Source organism: Mchenga conophoros, linkage group LG13, assembly GCF_057382185.1.
Source record: "Mchenga conophoros isolate Kocher_MC1m ecotype Shallow Benthic linkage group LG13, M_conophoros_male_GT1.1, whole genome shotgun sequence".
Lineage (NCBI taxonomy): Eukaryota > Metazoa > Chordata > Actinopteri > Cichliformes > Cichlidae > Mchenga > Mchenga conophoros.
The window spans coordinates 22,127,016-22,146,736 of record NC_140538.1 but is presented as its reverse complement, the minus strand read 5'-3'; the positions used below and the strand labels follow the sequence as shown (position 1 = coordinate 22,146,736).

General features: G+C 43.8%; 1 protein-coding gene across 8 annotated transcripts in view; it reads left to right on the top strand.

The window, feature by feature from the left end:
- Nucleotides 1–1,622: 1,622 nt before the first annotated feature.
- tacc2 (transforming, acidic coiled-coil containing protein 2) overlaps nt 1,623–19,721 on the top strand; it is a 48,761-nt gene continuing 30,662 nt past the window's right edge. For 7 of the 8 annotated variants that reach the window (XM_085297221.1, XM_085297226.1, XM_085297224.1 and 4 more), the window contains exons 1-4: nt 1,623–2,016; nt 10,542–10,786; nt 12,109–12,216; nt 13,557–19,643. In XM_085297221.1, coding sequence (XP_085153347.1) covers nt 1,906–2,016; nt 10,542–10,786; nt 12,109–12,216; nt 13,557–19,643 — 6,551 coding nt within the window. In that variant the 5' untranslated portion in view covers nt 1,623–1,905. The remainder of the gene's footprint in view (nt 2,017–10,541; nt 10,787–12,108; nt 12,217–13,556; nt 19,644–19,721) is intronic. The other variant, XM_085297227.1, reaches the window with a different exon arrangement.

The window sequence follows — 19,721 nt, the reverse complement described above, 5'->3', positions numbered from 1 at the left end:
ACTCGCCATGGTGGTGGAAGATTTTTATTTCGGCTTGGTTAGCAGACACATGGCTTGGGTACCTTGGATTTACTCAGTTGACCTTGAACTTCATTGTGAGGTCATCTGTACAACAGTTAAGATTTAACCAACATGGGTAATGTAACAGGACAATGATCCCAAGCAAGCAGCAAGTATGCAACAGAAAGGCTGTAAAAGAGAAGAATGGAAGTGTGGCAATGATCGAGTCAAAGTCCAGACCTCAAGCTGACTGAAATGCTGTGGCGAGACCTTAAAAAAAGCAGTGCAAATGCCTGCAAACCTCAATAAAGTGAAGCAACATAAAGACAAATGGGCTAAAGTTGTTCCATAACAATGTGAAAGACTGATGAAGTCACATAGATAGTGATTGCTTTAAGTTGCTGCTGACAGCAGTTCTACTTGCAGCTAATTTATTTTTCACAGAACTGTATATCGTTAGTGCAAGAAAGTTTGCAGTAAGGATTGTTTTGATATTTTGTTCATATCCCATAATTTCCTATGACGGATTAGTCTGTCCATGACATAGGAGTCTTAAGTCTTGCGCGAATCAAGGGAAAGGGAAAGTCAGGTTTCTTTTTACACTGGTTTTCTTCATGTAAACCTACTATGAAGCGTGATCACTGGAGTGCCGGTTTCTGCAGCTGGTCTGATCCCTGGACCATGTCAGAATCTTTTATCTGCCTGTATTTATGATGCATGGTTGTCTCAACTGGAAATTTTGTGAGTTGCTCATTTTTAAGGAGCCAAAATGTTATCTTAGTGATATTAGACTGCATACTGATGTTTTGGCCAACCTACCCTTACATATTTTTTAACCTTAGAGGTTCTATATCACTTCACAGTGTATTTATACACATACTCACGCACAAGCAGCCATTCAAAGCCCTGGCCTGGCACCGGGAACAATTTAGGCTTCAGTATGTCCAAGACCAGTCTGTTTTTTGCTTGTTTGTATAATTAGATTCCTTACAGTGGAAAGTCATGCTACATTAGACACAACCCAGGCCAAAACAGGCCAGACACAATGCTTTTCTATTGATCCTCCAAGTTTGGAGAGGAGGTTTTCATCACAGAAGAGACCACTCCCTTCAGGAGAAGAATGATTCATCATAGGATAAAGGTGATATCTCAAAACAACTTTGTAGAATCTGCCTTTATGCCTCTTTCTAAGGAGAAAAGGGACCCAAACAATGCCTGCAAAATACCTCCAGAAGCATAACAGGGAGCAGCCTCTGACCTCCTCTCTGTAGATGTCAGGAACTCATCAGGTATAGATATATCCCTGTTACTATGCTACAAAAATGTAACAAAAAGGTTGAGTTAAACAATAAACAGCTAAATCGATAAACAGCTAAAAGATAAAAGTTCTTTATTCTGTTTTGCTATTGGGTTTCTTTGTTATTCCATATTGGCTGAGTGAATATCAGTATGATCGAATTCATTTGGCTGAATGCACTGATACTATCAAACATACCCATCATGATGATGTACCAGCATCATCTTGGTTCTTTTAAAGAGACAGGCACACTTCGTGCTGCCTCCCATCTCTTCCTCTCTCCCACTCTGAGCTTTTTTCTCTCCAAAGCAGTGCTTCAGTCTGCTCACCCTGTGCACTGATGTAGAGTGAGGCTGCATTAAGACTGGAAAGAGTGGCTCCCTTTTTTCACTCTGATTTGATTTAGGTTGGACTCCTTATGTAATGTAGATTTTATATAACAATGGCTTGAAAATATATGTCAGAGGGACACCATGGGCAATGCAATGCAGAGCGTTTATTAGTCGTTGAGGGACACACTCACACAGACACAGAGGCGTGCACACCCTCACTCTGTAGCTCCTGCAGAGATCTTCCTGCTTTGGCAATGCTGAGTCTGACTAACAACGATGCAGTTCTGCAGAAAGGTGCTTTGCCAGCCGTGTAGTGCCAGAGTCACTTCACCAGAGGAGGACATGGAATACAAGATGGGGAGCTGCATCGGAATCCCACACGGCAAGGTAAACAGAGGAGAGGTGGAAAACTGTGGGGCTGTCAGAGACTGGCTGCAGCATTGCATCCATGTCTGTGGGACTGAGCAGGGGATAGCATGGGAGAAGAACCATAGCAGGTTTTACTGGTCAAGTGCTGAGTCTTTACTGAGGAGAAAGCGGGGAGAGGGAAGGTGCATTCAAGTGTTGGAGGAGGGGCGATGTCAGCAGTAAAAAAGGAGCTGCAGAGACAGATCAGGGAGTAGGGAAAGGAGGAGCTGAGTATAAACGTGAGAGTGTGAGGCTGATCGTAGTCGAGGAAAGATGGGAGACAGACTGACAAGAGAAGGGATTGTTTACATCTGCAGATTCATTTAGTCCATAGCCTACAAATAAAGAAAATCTATAACAAGTGTGTTTGGTGAACAATGCGTGTACTGTTATTTATAGGGATGATGCTATCAGCACACACTGGGGCGCTTGGCTGAAAATAGCCTTTGAAGATGGCAGATGAGAGGATCCAAAAAACATTTAAAGCCTCTCTGTTGTCAAATCTGTAACTGGGGCTCCTGTTTGTTATTCTTCCCATCTGTCAGGTTGCTGTGTGAGTGTGTTGGTGTTGTCCTTACACGTCAGTCACAGGGAAATCTACAGGGAGGTGTTGGACTTAAAAGAGGACCACCAGACTGAAATCGAGGGGATCAGTAGATGTTAAGGTGTAGATATTAAAGGATGCTACAGGTGGTTTGGACACTTTAACGCCATCTGCAGCCTCTTATGTGACAAGTGAGGTCTGACATGCCGTCCTCCTCTCCATAACGTGTGTCTTTGTTTACAATCCCTCGGCCCACTGACTCCCTGAGCAGACATGGCTTCCCCAGCTCCAGTTCGGTCTCCTCCCCTCCCTCCCTCCCTTGATCCTGTCCCAACTTCTGTCCCTGTCCTGCGTCCAGTGCAAAAAATAGCAACAGAGGAACCGGGGCTCCTCAGAAGACAGGACAGAAACACTGGCCTTGAGTCTGACAGTAAACACAGGTTGGAGGGGTTTGTCAAAGCTGGGGGGCACACACTGTAGCAGAAAAAAGACTTTTGTTTGGCGTGGTGAGTAGTTTTTTGGTGAGTTGCAGCTGTGTTAAAACTTTGGATTATATTACGGTGACATTGTTAAAACCTGTACTGAGATTAGTGTGACTGTATTCGATTAAGTGTGAGTGTTTACGGTTACTGGTGGTGTGATGGTGAATATGGGTTTAATCACAAATGTATCAACTTGCTTTGCAAAGTTCTGAGAAATTACGTGTTGTGTTGTTTAGTTTGGCGGTTTGTTTGCCCGCTGATGGACAAACTCATATTTGTCTGACCAAAGACATTCATGGCTCTGAGCCAAACCCGTGAACTTAAAAGATTACTCACGTTGAGTGATGGTCAGGCCGTGATGAGGTGAGAAGAGACCTGGCAACAGCCTAATCACATGATTTCCCCTCAGTGCTTTCTGGGCTGCCAAAAAGCCCCGAAACACTGCTGCCACTTAAAGTGCACACGTGTCACTATAGGGGCTGAAATTACACCCCAATCACACAAATAGCAAGCAGGCGAGCAGGGCCGATAAGCTGCCGCAGCACAGAATAGGTGTGATTTAATATGTGAGGATAGGATGTCCATTTTGTCTTTTGTTTTAATGTAAAAATGTGAGACAAAAAATGATTTCAGGCCATGCTTTGACTGCACGGATGGACTATACGGCCTCTGCGTTCTTTTGGAAATCTAGTTTGTGTGACAAAATTGTGCATAAGACTGTAATAAACGTCAACAGCAGTGAACAGGGCAAATATCTATTTATAAAGTCTTGCATATTCAGGTCAGTGCTTTCTGACTAAACAGAGCTACCACGCAGTCCCTGCAGTCATACAGGTAGAGCTGGGCGATATAAGATTTTTTCATATCACGATATGTTTTTTTCATTTCAGGCGATAACGATATATATCACGATATAAGCCAAATAACTATATTTGTAAGATTTAAATGTGCCGTTGCTCACAAGTAAAATGTGAAATAATCAGCAGCTTGTTTTTATTTAAATATTTATTTCCCATAATAAGTTCAACAGGGTAGATGTACTTAAGGAACATGAGACCTTTTCAGATAAATAAAGGCAAATATTGCAAACTACACAAAAGGCAGCCGCTAAAGTGTTTAAGTTTCAAAATAGAACAAACGAAACAGACTAAATTGTCAATTCCACTTAGAAACAAAATATTAATTCTAAAAATAAATCTTAGTTTGTTTTACAGAATAACAGACAAAACTGACTAACTTTTGTCAATATCAAATAAACTGAGAACTAAAAGGAAATTCTCAATCTCTCCTTGTTGTATAGCTTAGCTTTTCAAACAGTTTTAACAGTTACTTTAGTCTGACAAAAGCCGAATGACGAATTAGCGCTTCCAGTCAGAGACTGAGGCTACGTCCACACGTACACGGGTATTTTTGAAAACGGAGATTTTCCGTTTTCGTTTTAAAAAATAATCCCGTCCACACATAAAGGCAGAAATGAAGGAAAACGCTGCTATGAACATGCCAAAGCAGCAGGTGGCGCTAGATTCCTAACCGTGCAGAAATGTTGGCCAATCAGAAGTCTAGAAGCCTCGGTGGGAAAAAGTAAACAAAGCTGGGGCATAGAAGCAGAACCGAGTCGTATGTGTGGAGGGACAGTAACTGTGTGTATATGTAAGCATTTAAACACTGCAAGAGAGTAGAATTAACAGTAACAGTATTGTAGAAATTCATTTCACCGAAACAATAACGTGGCGCACAGTGTGACGCATGCACCAGTTTATTGTATTTCCAGACTTGCTTTCGGCACAATTTACAGTGCACGCTACTCTGTTTTTTGTCAGACTTGAAATAGCCGAAATACCTTCACACTACGGAACTTCTATGGCTCTTCCGTTCGACAATCTCTCCGGCATTGGAACCATCATCTGTTTTCTCTTCGGTCACGCTCGGTTGATTTTTCTAGTCGGCACACTCATTTCCTCCATTACCCGCTGGCTGCTTCCCAAACAAACACACGTGCGGCTTGGCACTTGTGCTGTACGTAACAAGTCACGCGACGTGACGCTGCGGCTGTGATTGGTTCGGCTCTGCGCTACTTAATTTGGATTGGCTGACCTTTTTTTTTTTTTTTTTTTTTTGAGGACAAGAGCGGCGAGGTCTATCGCGATAGCTTAATTTCTCTATCGAGTAAAAGTTATATCGCGATACATATCGTTATCGTTCTATCGCCCAGCTCTACATACAGGGAATACATTAACGGGCCTTTCCCTTTCACGGCTCAGCTGCATTACAGACAACACAAAAGTATCCTCACGAGACAGGGAGATGATTGTGAGAGAATATTTCTGCATCTGATGTATCCTCCAATGTGCTGATGCATGGATGCTCTGATGCTGGGAGTCCGTTTGTTTCATGTCTTTTAGACACGAGGTTATACAAAGTTACTGCAGCTGGAGATTAATCTAACTAATACACATTTCATGTTTAGAACAATTAAAAAAAATAATTCAACTGTCCTTCTACCAACGAAGCTCCAGCTTTCCCACATTTAAGGCCACATCAGCAGACTTGAAACCTGCACTTTGGTCTTGGTGTAAGGTTCTTGCATCAGACGTCCCTAATCTCTAAAACAACACACACTTACAATTCCCCCTCACTCCACAGAAGTTTAACCTCATACCAAAGACTTTTAATCCTGTGACGCAGGAGTCTGTGACTACTGAGGGACGGCTGTTCAGACTCCAGGTCTCCTTGTTGACCTTGCTGTACGCTGATGGTGTCTCTGTTGCTAGTTTCTTACAGCCAGCTGATGTGAGAGGCTGTTGCTCTGGGCAGTTGTGGCCCTGCAGCTGGGTAAGCCATGGGGAACGAGAGCAGCACGACTGAGACATTGGTAAGGGCAAGCTTGCAGACGTTGGATAGCTAGGATCTCTACTTGCTGCTATGCACACCTTGAGCTCTTTTAACTAACACAGTCGCATGATTACTAACTTTTTGCTTCGGTGAAATACACGGGCTTTAAATGCTGAGGCTTGTCTAATGAGCATTTAGATAAGATAACATGGCTTGTCTTATTTTGTGATTTACCCTCGTAAAGCTGCGATAACGATAAAGATCAGATGTGTTATTTAATGACTCACAGCATGTGTCTTAATCTATGCCCATTGCTACACACCCTAATAATAATTCATGCCTTTATGATGTTTAGAAGGCCGTTGCGTGTCTCATTATTGCAATGTTGCTGTTGTGCACTTCTAATAACAAAGACAAACATACCAGAAGAAGGACACCTATAGAAAAACGGGAATTTAAAATGTGACTGAAGGACTTCAGAAGTGGAATTCTGGATTAACCTAATAGGATTAATTTAAACATTTGACTCATGAGCTATATGCTCCAGCACTAAGTACTCACAGACTGACTGAGCTTAACATGCTACTCCTCTTAAAAAAAATAGTGGCGAGTTGTTTTCAGTGCACTCTGCATGCAACTGCTTCTATCTAATGTAAAGTTGTTCCTTTAAAAATCTCTCTGTGAACCATTTCATTCCCTCGTTACAGCCAGAAGAGGGCGCTGCAGAAAATGTTGTTCTGTTGCCACCTAAGGAAAGTCAAAATGACTCCGTGCAGGTACAATGTGTGTGTGTACGTGTGACTGCCACTTTGATAATATTAGCTTGTGTGTGGGTACGATATTTGTAGTGCTCACAGGAACGGATGGCTGTGGCTTTTGTTCTTGTTTTTGCTTTTTTGTTTTTTTTGTTTTGGGGTGCGGTATTACCACTCAAACTGTGCCTGTTCGTAGCAACTTTCATCATGATCAAGTCACCATAACCCATTCATGCCATGTGAAAGGTGAAAGTTGGTTTTTTTTTCATGGTAAAACCTTTAAAAACAGTGAACTGTCATATCAGTATGTTTAATCATGTGGTGATGACGCACGTGAACCTCATCGAAAGGTCATATTTAAAGCAGGAAGCTGCGGTCAATGCAGGAAGAAATTGTGGTGCACATTCATAAGTTTTTTTTAAACTACTCAACTATTATTGTGTGATGTGCAATGAACAATGTAATGAACGTTTATGCATATAAACATTATTTAACATGTTTTCAATAGAGTGTAATATTAGATGAAAAAGACAGAGAAAATGAAAAAAGAAAAGCAAGAATATCATAGCATTTATCATTTTAAAGATTTGATATAAAATTTCAATTTGTTCACGATAATTTGAGGCGTGGTTTCATAATTCTGCTTTGCATAAGAAATGTGGCTATACACAAAATAACATTACAGCACAATTAGTAATTTTTGTTTTATAAAATTAGGCCAAATCAGATTCTTCTTGGTTGTTATTTTTATATTTTCATTATTATTAAACTCTAGTCTTATGTCAGTCAGAGTTTTAAAATGAGTCTGTTGATTGAGTTTTTATTAAATTCTTGTTTTGCCTTCTGTGGAATAGTTTATCCGTGAGACGGCTTCTTATGGAGCCGTTGTTAAGTTTCTTATCCAGAAACTTAATTGATTGACAGCGGGGTGAGCTGTGGCTCTAAAGGGCATACATGCCCACGTTTACGTGTAACCACAGCTTCCTAGAGCGTAACCTGATCCTCTCTTTGGGGGTCACTGCAGGCCTGACTCTTGGCCCAATTCCCAGCATTCACCTGCAGAGGCACTGTCAATGCTACCAACCACAAGACACAGCAGCAAGAGAAAGGGGGAGGAGGTGAATAGGGAAGGAAAGAAAAGAAAAGAGGGAAAGTTCTTAGACTAGGAGGAGGAGACAGAAGGAGAGCTGAGTGGAAAGAGTTTACAGTAGAGGGGGAGGAGAATGCTCAGCACTTCCACGAGGCCAGCACAAGTCAAGTTAGTCAGTCTCAGCAGCAGCAGCAGGTTTGGTAGTGTAGTGTTTCTAGAGACCACACACACACATACACACACTGGAAGAAACAGAGGAGGCTCATGGAAATTTAAAGGGGGAGCGGCAGTGACTCTACAAAGAGGACAGGGCTGTGGAGAGGAGGAGAAGGAAGTACAGGAGAGGAGGAGCGGGAGCGTCAGCAGCATGTGTTGCAGCATGTTTGTGTTCTCGACTGCCCTCCTTCAAAACACAGAGCCCTGCAGAGCCTGCCTGCACAGTGTGAGCATAGTATAAGGGTAGCAGAGAAGCTGCACTGCACTGTAGAGTCACCTTCAGGACAGTGGAGCACACTGCTGGGTAAGTGCAAGAGAGATGAAATGAGATAAAGCTCGTAGGACGTGCAATCAAAGGTGTGTTTTATACAGGAGGGTGGATGGAGTGGATATGTTGAGTCGGTTTTGTGTGTCTGTGGGTGAAGAGGGGACCTGTTCCTTCTTCAGCACTCCTCTTTCATGTTTACAGCAGTCATGTGTGAAGCATTAAGGCTTTTTTTCAGGGCTCGAGCATTGACGTTTTGAATAGAGAGTATTTGCTGCACAGGCAGTAATAGCCAGTCAGCCTCGCTGTCTCTCACTGTGGCTTTTCGTTTAGTTCCTGTGGGTTAAATATTAACAAAAGGTGCTTTCTGCGTAGGGATCGAACAAACAAAGAGCAGGTGTGATTTTCCACCTTCTTGACCTTTTAAGAAATGTTGAATGAGTGTTTGCTGTAAACTTTGGCGTGCTTTTCCTCGTCATTCTCTCATTTGAGAAAAGGTACGGGTTGTATGTTTTCTGTCTTTTGCATGACAGGCAGGAAACAGGAAACTCGACACATGGCAACATACAGTTTTCTCATGACTGTGCTGATCCCAGCGTGCATCACTGTTAAGGAGTGAAGGAACTGTTTTAACACCTGATTATATAACATTAATCCAGAAAATAGGAGCAGCAGGGAGATCACAGACATTCAGAGTGACACTCATACCTGCAGCAGGCCTTTTTTTTTTGCATCCGGTTTCTTTTAATGTTTTATCTTCTCTTCTGCAGCCAGTTGTGTAGCTGGGTTTCTTGCTACAACGAGAAAAAAAAGAATCTAAATTAGAACATTTAAAAATAAACTAAGACGGCATGACACCATTCTTGTGCAAATGTCTTTTAAAAGTCTAGCACACAATTTTTGTGTGTGTTCATGCAAGCACATTCTGTGCTTAACATGTCCCACAAAGGAGGCTCTTTGTGGTCACACAGGTGAGGCCAGTGACTCAGAGCCTGCAGCCCAAATTTATTTGTTAATGTGTCTCCAGTTTCCACATTAAGGAAATACAGCGCTAAAGCGAAGCTCCAGCGTAAGTTGGTGTTTTTCTAGTCGGTCTTGAATATATTTTTTTGTTTCTGGCTTGAAATAGTTTGCAGCATTACTGTAATCACATCATATGAGTGAAGACGCTAAAGCAAGTGTATATAAGGTCAAACTTGCTCTCGTGTAAGTGCTGCATTGAATTGATTTAACCTTCGTTTCTGCTTGCAATGACTGCACGCCAGCTATGAGTGATTCATAAATAATCAATGTGCTTTAATACTGAATCTCAGCAGATCCTCAAAGGATATCATTACCACTGTGTGGCTGTATCCATACTCACACGTGAAATCAACTCACTGGCTAAAATCAGGATCTCTGTGTAAAAAAGGAAACACTAAATATAACAGGCAGGGCTGTGTTAGATCTCTAAATCTGGACACGCGAAACAAATGAAAAGAAATAAGAAAAATAACCTCCGACTCTCCACCTCCATCCACAGACAAGAGCACCCCAGCTCTATTGCATTGCAGCTTAGCTGAGTGTTGTGCACCGTGAGGCTGTTATTGTCCTCATAGCGAGTGCTGTGGCTGTGGCTATATCCTTTCCAACTGACTGTTGAACAATCAGGAAATAAAAAGCAGATGAGAGTTCAGATTATTTCATTTACTGTATTTCAGGTTGCTTGGAAAAATGATTGGCTCAGATAAAGACACATCTGAAGCAGAAGATATCATCCAAAATACCTGCTCTTGTCTGTGCTGCTTAATTATGCTTGTCACCATCCAGCAAAACTGGTTTGGCTTTAATGATTATTATTTCAACACCTTGGGAAAAAATACATTTGTATTTCCTCAGAGGTGTTTGTGAGGTGGAAAGTACTTCTGATGACAATATTTTTCAATTCATTAGTTGTTTTTTGTCCCATTCAGAGGACATGCTCAAATGTGGGGTGTAAACAAAGCTGCAGAGATTAAACTGCAGTGAGCCGGGATAAATGCTAGGATTTAATACTGGAAATAATCTTTTAATAGCATAAGAAAAGCACGTTGAGAGACGTATCAGATAAGACGTCTGAGTGGAAGGACGTAGTTCAGCCAGTGTGGCCTTTACATTATAACAAACAAACACATGGGTGGAGTTATCTGCTCATGTGATGTCTGGCTTTGAGCATTAATTTGTGGGTGTTCCCGTGTTTGCCCGCGACATGATCACACTTGCTTAAGTATACACGTGTGTGTGTGTGTTGTGTGGCAGACTCCCTCGTGTAGCTCACTGGTATCCTTCACCGTTCCTGCAGACTGAAGCTCGAGCCGAGAGTTCGACCCAGAGGGACGACGGAGCGCTACTGACCGAGGTTTCCACCAGCCAGCACAGCCTGCTGTCTCAGCCCGTGCTGCCAGACATCCCAGTCATCACCGGGGTGGAGGAGAGCCGAGGCACGGCCGCAGACCAGGAGGACAAGGAGGAGCTTGAGTTTCCTCACGACCTGCTGCCCAGTTTAGATTTCAGCAGCGAGCTCAACATCTGGGAGTCCTCACTGGGGTAAGTGGAGGGGTTACACACACATACACACAGACTTTTACACTTCAGAAGACATAACTTCCTGGATACTTACTCCAACTCTAACCATAATCACTACTCCTCTAACCTGAAGCCCTGCACTCACCCTAAACAAAATCTTCCCCCTTAAATTGAATCTTTTATATAATTGGTGACATCTGGTGGCGTTACATAACAGATCTGCGCCCAAACACAGACTGTACTTGTAACACCACAACCATTTTGGGATGGTTCCAAGTTATGCCGATTTACAGAGGTCCTTTTAACTACTCTGACTTAAGAATTGAGGTAATGCTCTGGCAATTTGTTTTTGGCTTTATCATGCATAATCAGATGAGGATTATCAGGTTTGATTTGCTGCTACAAGTGGCAAAAAATCATTGAGACAGAGCTGATTCTTAGTGCTGGTGGCAGAATTGATAGTGCAAGATTAAACCTGGCAGTTTTGTCAATGTCATCATAAACATCAGTGACGATCACAAAATGAAGAAAGACTCATTCTAGAAAGACTCTTTAGTACTGAGGAATGTAAACGGCTACAATTGTTTGGTTTCTTTGTCTACTTGCCGATAAAAGTAAGTATTCTTCTTTTTCCATTAGTGACAAATAGGCCTCATAAATGACTACCCACGCATTTTTTTGCTGGCTTTGTGTACCGCAGGTGATTTTAAAGGCCTGAAAAATGAATTTTCCTTTTTCTCCTTCTCACGACTTGAACAGATTCGTGTGTTTGGGATATTTTTTTGTCATAACTTTCTGGTTTTTCTCAAGTTTCTCTTTTTCTAGTTTAAAGTGAGCAATACTGAAAACATATATCTCCGAAAAAAAGGATAGAAGTTTGGGAAAAATATCAAAATAAGCTGACATGTTAACATATTTTCTTATATTGCCAGAACTGTCCGTCAGTTGTTCCTAATACTTCTCATAATAAATATTAAATGTAGATTCAGTTTGCCCTTAGAGCTTTAATTGTCTGTGTAATAATAGACAGTTAAATATATACCCGATCAGAATGCTCTGTTAGCTGGAACATCTGCAGTTTCCATGTATTTCCTTCATCGTTACATTTTTTTACATATAAAGGGAAAAGGGGTCCAACCTAGACTAGCAAGGAGTAACTAATAAAGTGGCCAGTATGTGCATACACTAATAATACTGTATAATACGTTAAATATTACTTTTTTTATGGCTGTGAGGAAACACACTTGTAACAGTTTATTTAGTCAGAGTGAAAGCAAACCTGTTGTTGATTTGCTTCATGTGTGAATATGTCTGCATATGTGTGTGTGGGTTTGTGTTAGCAGAGCTAAAACCAGCTCAGGTGACAGGAAATGTGAACAGGTGAACCCCCTGCTGGCGGGTCTGCAGCATCACATAGAAGTCAGTCAACCATTGCTGTTTCAAGATACAAGGTACCTCATAGGTTCAGCATGATGATGGCTAGACGGCTGTCCTCTGTGCTGTCAGCAGAAGGCGTGGTGATAAAGAGTGAAATTAGGGAGCATGGAGAGGAACAAGAAGTTGGCAGGGTGATCTAATGTTTCTAACTTATGTTCGAGCGTGATGGGTATGATTGCTGTGGCTCTGCAGCAATCACGCCTTAACATGGTCTGATGTGGTCAGTGTTGCCTGCTTTTATCTAAAGTTAAATGCACTAATTCTTCTGATGCTTTGATGTCTTCTGTCAACCAGAAGTATAAGTATCATTGCTTGATGTGAATTTGTAAAAATGTACAGGTAAAACAAGTGAAAAGCTTTGAATAACTAGAAATATCAAAACTTCAGAAAGGACAAATCATTTGAAAAAGCAGAGTTCCTGCTTTGTTGCGTAGTAAAACTGGACACCTGCACACAGTTTAGTCTGTTTTGCTTCTCCACCCTTTAGCAGAGACTGCCAAGTGAACATGTGAGGACAGACGCTGTGTTTACAAGGATCTGGCAGAGTCTTTATGCAGAAGTCATGTGTGACTGTGTTAACCAATCCCTCGTAGTGATCCTCGGTGATATTCCTACTCGCTTTATCGGAACTTCTTTAGAAAAGAATGCGTTAAAATAACGAAACTTGAACGGACTATGCTATGACGATTATAGCTTGATAATGATGGTTATTCTCTGTAGTCAGACAGCGTGAAAGATTAAAATGGTCCCTCATTTTCCTTTAATGCAGGTAATGTTTTAGCAGTGACTCAGCAGGTGCAGATGAATGGCATTAAAGTAGCACGAATGCTAAATTATTTAGGCTATAAAACTGTTTCCAATAACCCAGAAACTACCCATCACTGTAATCAGGATGAATGACTTGACACTATTTCTCATTATATATAATCAAACTAATGTATGATGAGACTACAGTAAATAATTTATAGTTCCAATAAGAAATTAAATCATTTTAATTAGATGATAAATTTCGCTAGGCTTTTAAGCTTTTGATACACACTGAAAATAAGAAAATCATACCAAAAAACTGAGATGCTGAAGGCGTGTTGCAGCAGGGTTTGAAATAGGTGAGTAAAACTGCACAAATGCTACTTACTGCAATGAATTTTGGAGTGCATGTCCATTAACAACCGTCTTGTATTCTTATAAACGGCTGATATTATTTCTTGTAAGAGAATCTGTATCTTAGAAAAGGCATCCCGGGTGCAGTTGTGTGTCATCTGTGCATGTCACAGAGTGCTGTGTCAGAGCATGGCCTTCTACTGGGCAGCTGTTTCTGTGTACTCCTAACTCTGTCACCCTACCCTTGCCTCAGGCCTCACGGCTGCGACCCACTTGTCGCAGATGTCCAGCTCTTAACTCAGCCTGCTGCCACACCTTACCCGGGTAACAGACCCCTGGCCCCTTCCCCATCCACATTCTTAGACCGGGAACTCCAAGAGGCCTTCCAAGAATGTGAAGAACAACTGGTGTCACTGGGCATAGTCACTCCCACTCAGCCTTGCAGCCCCGAGCCCGGGACGTGGTGCAATGAAGGGAATACAACCGGAAAAGTGATGGCTAACAAGTCCAGTGAGTCATCGTCTCCACCTCCAATCGTTGTCCAGCTAGGACATAGCAACGGGGGCCATGGAAACAGGAATGCACATGGAAACAGTGAGACAGCAGACAGTCAGAAGGATACAGTTGTGTTTAGTTTTAGGGATTACATACTAGGCACTGTGAATAATGATGGGACAGCAGAGACTGAAAACCTGAAAGCAGAAAAAGAAATTAAGACAGATGAAGAGAAGGAAGCACCCACGCAAATACAATTAGAAATGCCAACATATTCAGCTGGAGAACAACCAAAACAGGCTGTGTTTAGTGATCATACAAACGATCTAAGACAGGGAAATGCTAATTCCAGTGCATCTGTGGGGGGGAGTAGCACTGTAGACTCTGATGTAGTGATTAGGAAGAAAGACACGGAGGCAAAGACAGACAAAGAAGAAAATCTAAGTGATGATTTCAGTGCTGGTGTTTGTTTTGAAACAAAGGTAGGTAATTCAGCTATGGAAACATCAGAGCGTAGCCCTCGTTTAAGGGATAGAGACGCATTACCAGAGCTGCAATCAAAAGGACAGACAGGAGCAGGCAAGCACACTGTGGAGCAGGAATCAGACCCATACAAGCAGAGTTCAGCTGGTGATAAACAGGCCGCCCAGAACAAAGAGGCAAAGAAAAAGAGACACAGGAAAAAGAAAAAGATGGAGAAAAGCCCGGAAACTGGGCAGGAGGCACGCACAGCAGTGCAATCTGAAAATGAAGTCATAAATGCTGGAAATCCCACCGATTCACCTTCAGGTCCTGTGATTTGTGGGCAACACCCTGACAACAGGCTTGATTACAAGGAGCAGCTTGAAGGAAAACCCACATCCAGCTCCCTACTATCATCTCCTCATAGCAGTCAGGATCATCTTACTCCCTCAGCCTGTTCACCTGCACCCATGCGGGCTCTTTTGCAGAAGCCTCATCAATCAGACAACCATAATGATCCCCTAAGCAGCATAAATAAAAGCTCCAATGAAAGCCTGCAGTGGGGGCAACATGTAACCGGAGGTGAAACCAGCAACCAAAATATACCCGTGACACATGTCCAAAATACAGCGATCAATCAAGCTGCTTCTAGTGATAAGAGATCAGATACACAAACATGCCAGGCTTCAGTTACAGAAGCAAAAATACTCACACCCGAGAATCACGTCCCACTCTCCAACAGCCGAACTTGTGTGGGAGAGAGTTGCATGGAGAGCGTCCTTGAAGAGGCTTTAGCGGTGGTTACTGCGTTGCCACTGACAACACCCACACTGCCAGAAGTGATAGAAAGCGAGGGAGAGGGAGAAAGCGTGAGGTGTGATTTAGTGGAGAGAGTAGCTGCTAGAGCAGTTGCAGAGAGTGAGGAAGGAGTAGAGGAGAGAGGGACAGAGAAGTGCCTCATTTCTGCAGACGGAGAGAGGGACGAAGTCCTGGGCAGCCCTTCTCGGCTCGCGTTAATCTGTTCCCAGGCAAAATGCTCACTTGCATTGTCAGCCAAAGAGGGACCGGCTGCAGCTGAGGAAAGCTGCACCAGCAAAATGCCACACAACTCGGCCGAGAGCGAAATCAAGGCACCGAGAGAGGCGACCGCTCGGAGTTCGCGCAGAGAGCTGTCACCGGCCGAAGAGGGAGATGCAGAAAAGGAGCCACAGTGCTTAGAGGCTTTTATCAATACTTCTCCCCTTGGGCTACTTACTGGTTCTGATTGTCAGGATCACATTGCCGCGGGATCAAAGAGAGAAGGAGAGGGAGGAGGAGAGGAGGTGGTAGAGAAAGGAGGGCTGGTGAGAGAGCACAGTTCATTCAGCCAGCCAGAAGGCTCTGCTAGTGGGCTGTCATCTGCTCAGACTGAAAGGTGTCCGCCCACCGATGTTGCCGAGTCACAGCTGAAATCACAGAGCTGGAGGGAGTCGATCGCTACCATCACTGAGAGCATCTGCACCGAAGAGGAGCGTCTCTGTCGACCCCGCCGGGAGCACCGTGGCGCAACAATTTCACCTCTCCTCCTTGACGCTGAGCAGAGCTACAGTAAAACAAGCGGAGGCAGACGGGCCGATCTCGATCAGAAGTTAGTGTCAGAGGAAGGGCTGGCTCTGGGACGCACTTTCGAGGAGTCATCCGTCACAGAGACAAACTACAGTCGAGTCTTCCCGTCTTTAACCTCACGCCAGCATTTGATCACTTCAGAGCAAATCCCAGTTAAGCAACAAGCGAGCAACAATCAACAGGTTCAGCCTAGTAGCACAACAGAAGCAGAGACAGTCGAAAGTGCAGCCAAGCTTCAAGTCGAAGCCTATAGCCAGAGCAACAGTGGTAGCACCGCTATGTCTGAAGTCGGTGTGTATCTATGTGGCAGGAGTGGAGGTAACAGAGTTCACTTCATGGATGCAGAGAAGGAAATGGGCAGTTCCTCCGTGGATCTCAAGACCATGCCGGTGCCAGCCCTGGACTGTGCGTCTTTACCCCCGCTGACTGTTCACGAGCAGTTGCGTCATCCTGTTTTTGAGGCCAGCTATACTTTCACAGACTTTCTCAACTCAAAGAAGCCAGACATCCCTATGAATCCAGCTCCTACCAAGGATGAAGCAGCTGCGTTTTCAGAGGCACAGAAAGATGTCTGTTTGGCAAAAGGGGACACGAGGACTAAAGAAACAAAGGAGAACATTGCCACAGATCAATCACATAGTGACAGTTTGAAGACAAACACTGTAGATTCACAGTCGGTGAACAGCTCACAACAGCTTCCACGTCCTGCTGAGGAGACTCAGACTGGTAATAAAGGGTGCTTTGATGTTTTACAACCACCAGGAAGTGCCATCTCTGAGTCAAATCATCTGACATTTGAACTGGTCACAGCAAAGGCAGAGGCGGAGACACAGAAAGATGCTGCAATTGTGTGTTTGCCCAAGGAGGAGGAGGAGATTAAGAAGGTGGTGGCAGAGTCTAAAGGTACAGCTGACATTGACCAGCCTCAGGAATCACCTTTAAGTGCTACTCCTGTCATTCTTGAAGAAAACAAAGGGAACCAGCATAACTGTGCACCTTTAAGTGGTGTTGACACAAGTTCAACATCTGAACCTGTGACCTTGACTTGCGCAGCTCCTCTGCAGATGAAGCATTGTGACCCAGCTGATCAGCCTGTTATGCAATTAGGTGAAAAACCTCCTAACGAGCCAGTTAACCCAGATATTACGAAGGCTGGGGAAGGGCCCAAGTCCCCCACCGGCTCTGCCGACCCCACAAAGGACGCGTGGGTGACTTCAGAAGTGACGGCGTCTGACGAGTCAAGCACGTTTATCGGGCAGTGTGTCAGTAATCCTGCTTTTGAGCTGCAGCCTCCTGGCCCAATGTTGAGTCACCTAGAGTTCGTTACCGACTCTGATGCATCTGTCTCTGAAAAGGCATATAACTGCAGTGCTGATGGTGACAGCAGCAGTGACTCCAGAGAGGTGGATGCCCATAAGAGCCGAGAAGTGACACACACTTCATTAGCACAGCATGCTGAGATCGGCGATGTCTATGTTAACGCTAATGAGGTCTTGCCAAAATTGGAGAATTTAAATTTTGATACTAAAGAGTCTGCTGCTACCAGTAATGTAAATAGTCAGTTATCACAAGAGGAAAATCCGATTCCACCTCAGCCTCCCAGCGATGCAGTGACAAGAAATAAACCTGCTAATGTAATTCCTCTATCTCAAACAGTGCCAGACTCTGCTGGCATTAAACCTATTATTTGTGAAGCCTCCATTAGGGATGACATCACAAATGTCAGCTACCCATTTAACTCCGACCTGCCCGCCAACGAGGTTTATGATACAATTAAAGGGGACAATGTGAAAGAAAACCACACAATGGGAGATCAGACCGCCATGTTGTTTGAAGAGCAAAAGAAACAAGCTAAAGAGGCAGCAATGGATAATCAAAAGGAAGCAGCAGACAGCAGCAAGCAACAGACAGGAAAGACAGGCACAATGCCACAACAGAATAATGAAGCAGATAAAGAGACTATAGAAGAAATTGGAGCCCTGCAGCCACCACACGCATATATGGGACAAAAGAGTGAATTGTCATTAAAGGATGTGAAGAAGGAAAAAGAAATAAAGAACACTTTTGAATCCAAAAGCGAGACTGAAACTTGTTCCTCATCTCCCAGCAGATTTCCGGGATCATCCGAGGACGTGCTGCGTGCTGACTTAGAGTCTAGTAGCGAACCTCTGACTGTTTATGATTCCAGTTTGCGCCAAATTCCGACAGCAGCGCTGGAATGCAGCTCTGACTCTGCACCAGATTTGGGTGCAGCTCTTGGCCAATCACAGTCCACACCAGATCCAAATTGTTTTGCTCAGCAACAGGAGCACCATCAACAGTATCTGGGATCCAGACATCCCACAGAGGCAATGTCAGGTGGCTGTCTAGAGGGGGGAGAAAAGGCTAACGATCAGACCCAGACACTGGTTAAGGGAGTAAAAGGAGCCCCAGAGGAAGGAGACAGCTCTGCTGGGGATATTTGTCAGTCAGGAAGCAAGGATGAGTTAGCAGGTGATGCCAGCATGAGCAATGAAGGAGTGATAAAGTCAGTGAAAGGCGAGGATGCTTCACTAGAGGTTCATAGGTTGCCATCTTCCCTTGATTCAAATGAAATTGATGGGAGAAATGCTTCACCTGATGCAGGGATAGCAGCGGGTTACTCTCATGTAAGTGAGACAAGTCAGGAGACAGATGAGAATGAAAGCCCAGGGTTAGAGGGGTCAGGTAGAGATTTAATGCCAGACACTGGGTTTGTGAGTGATCTGAGTGATAAAGATCAGCAAAAATGTGATCTATCAGCTGTCTGTCAAGAGCAGAGTAGAAAATCCGAGCTGTCAGAGAATCTGGTTGTATCTGTTGAGCCTGTTTCACAGGAACACGAAAGCTCATCTTTTCATATTCCCATTTTAACTAAAGATAGCACAGCTAGTGATGCTATTCATGCAGATTTTTCACCAAGTACAAACCAGGCTGGTGAAATTTCTATGCACACATGCAGCTCTCTGCCAGATCCTGCCGCGCATCCAGAAACTGGAGGAGAGGATTTCAGTGCTGCTGTGGCTCTAAAAAGCACCGGTAGTGAAAGCGTTGCGTGTGAAAGTCAGGATACAGTGTCCAGGCCTCATGGGCTGCAAAGGCCCAATAAAACCTCAGCCACACAAAACAGCCCAATAGAACAAACACCCATAAAAGGGCCTGATGTTGAGGAGATGACAAAGGAAGATAAAGAAGCCTTGGATGAAGGGAATGTTAGCGAGCAGGGTGAGGAACAAAATTGGATAAAAGTCATAGATGGTGGGGCTTTGGGAAAGCAGGGGGTTGTGCATTTAGCAGGAAGTGATAAAGAAATGGGCTCGGGATCAATCACCGTTTTAGGCAACTCCCAAAGTGGGGAGGCACAGATTAGCACGGAGGTTGCTGTTTGTCACTCTGATGGCAACACCGGTCCTTGTAAGGCAAGGGAAAGTGACAGTGATGCAACAGAAAAAATGACTGCGGACGTGGACACAGGCCCATCTGTTGTTTCATCAAAATGCCTAGAAGATTTCGAAACTCTTACCCACTCAGAGAAACCACAAGATGTGGTGCCACTGTCAAAGCCCCCAGATGACACTGTGGTTAAACCCACTGCTGCTGCCTCTCGGTGCGAATCAGAATCACTCGATAGAGCTCCAGCCCGCCGCCCTCCTGCTGAACAAGTAGAAGCTGCTGAAGCAGACACAAACTGGATAAAAGCGCTCAGGGAAGCTGCATCCCATTCTCAAAGCGAACAAGTGAACCAAGTGGATGCCTTAAGGTAAACGAAAGAGCGTGTGCTTATTTAAAATGATCATATGAGCCAAATATGTTAGGAACTGCAGATCAGAGCAGCGCA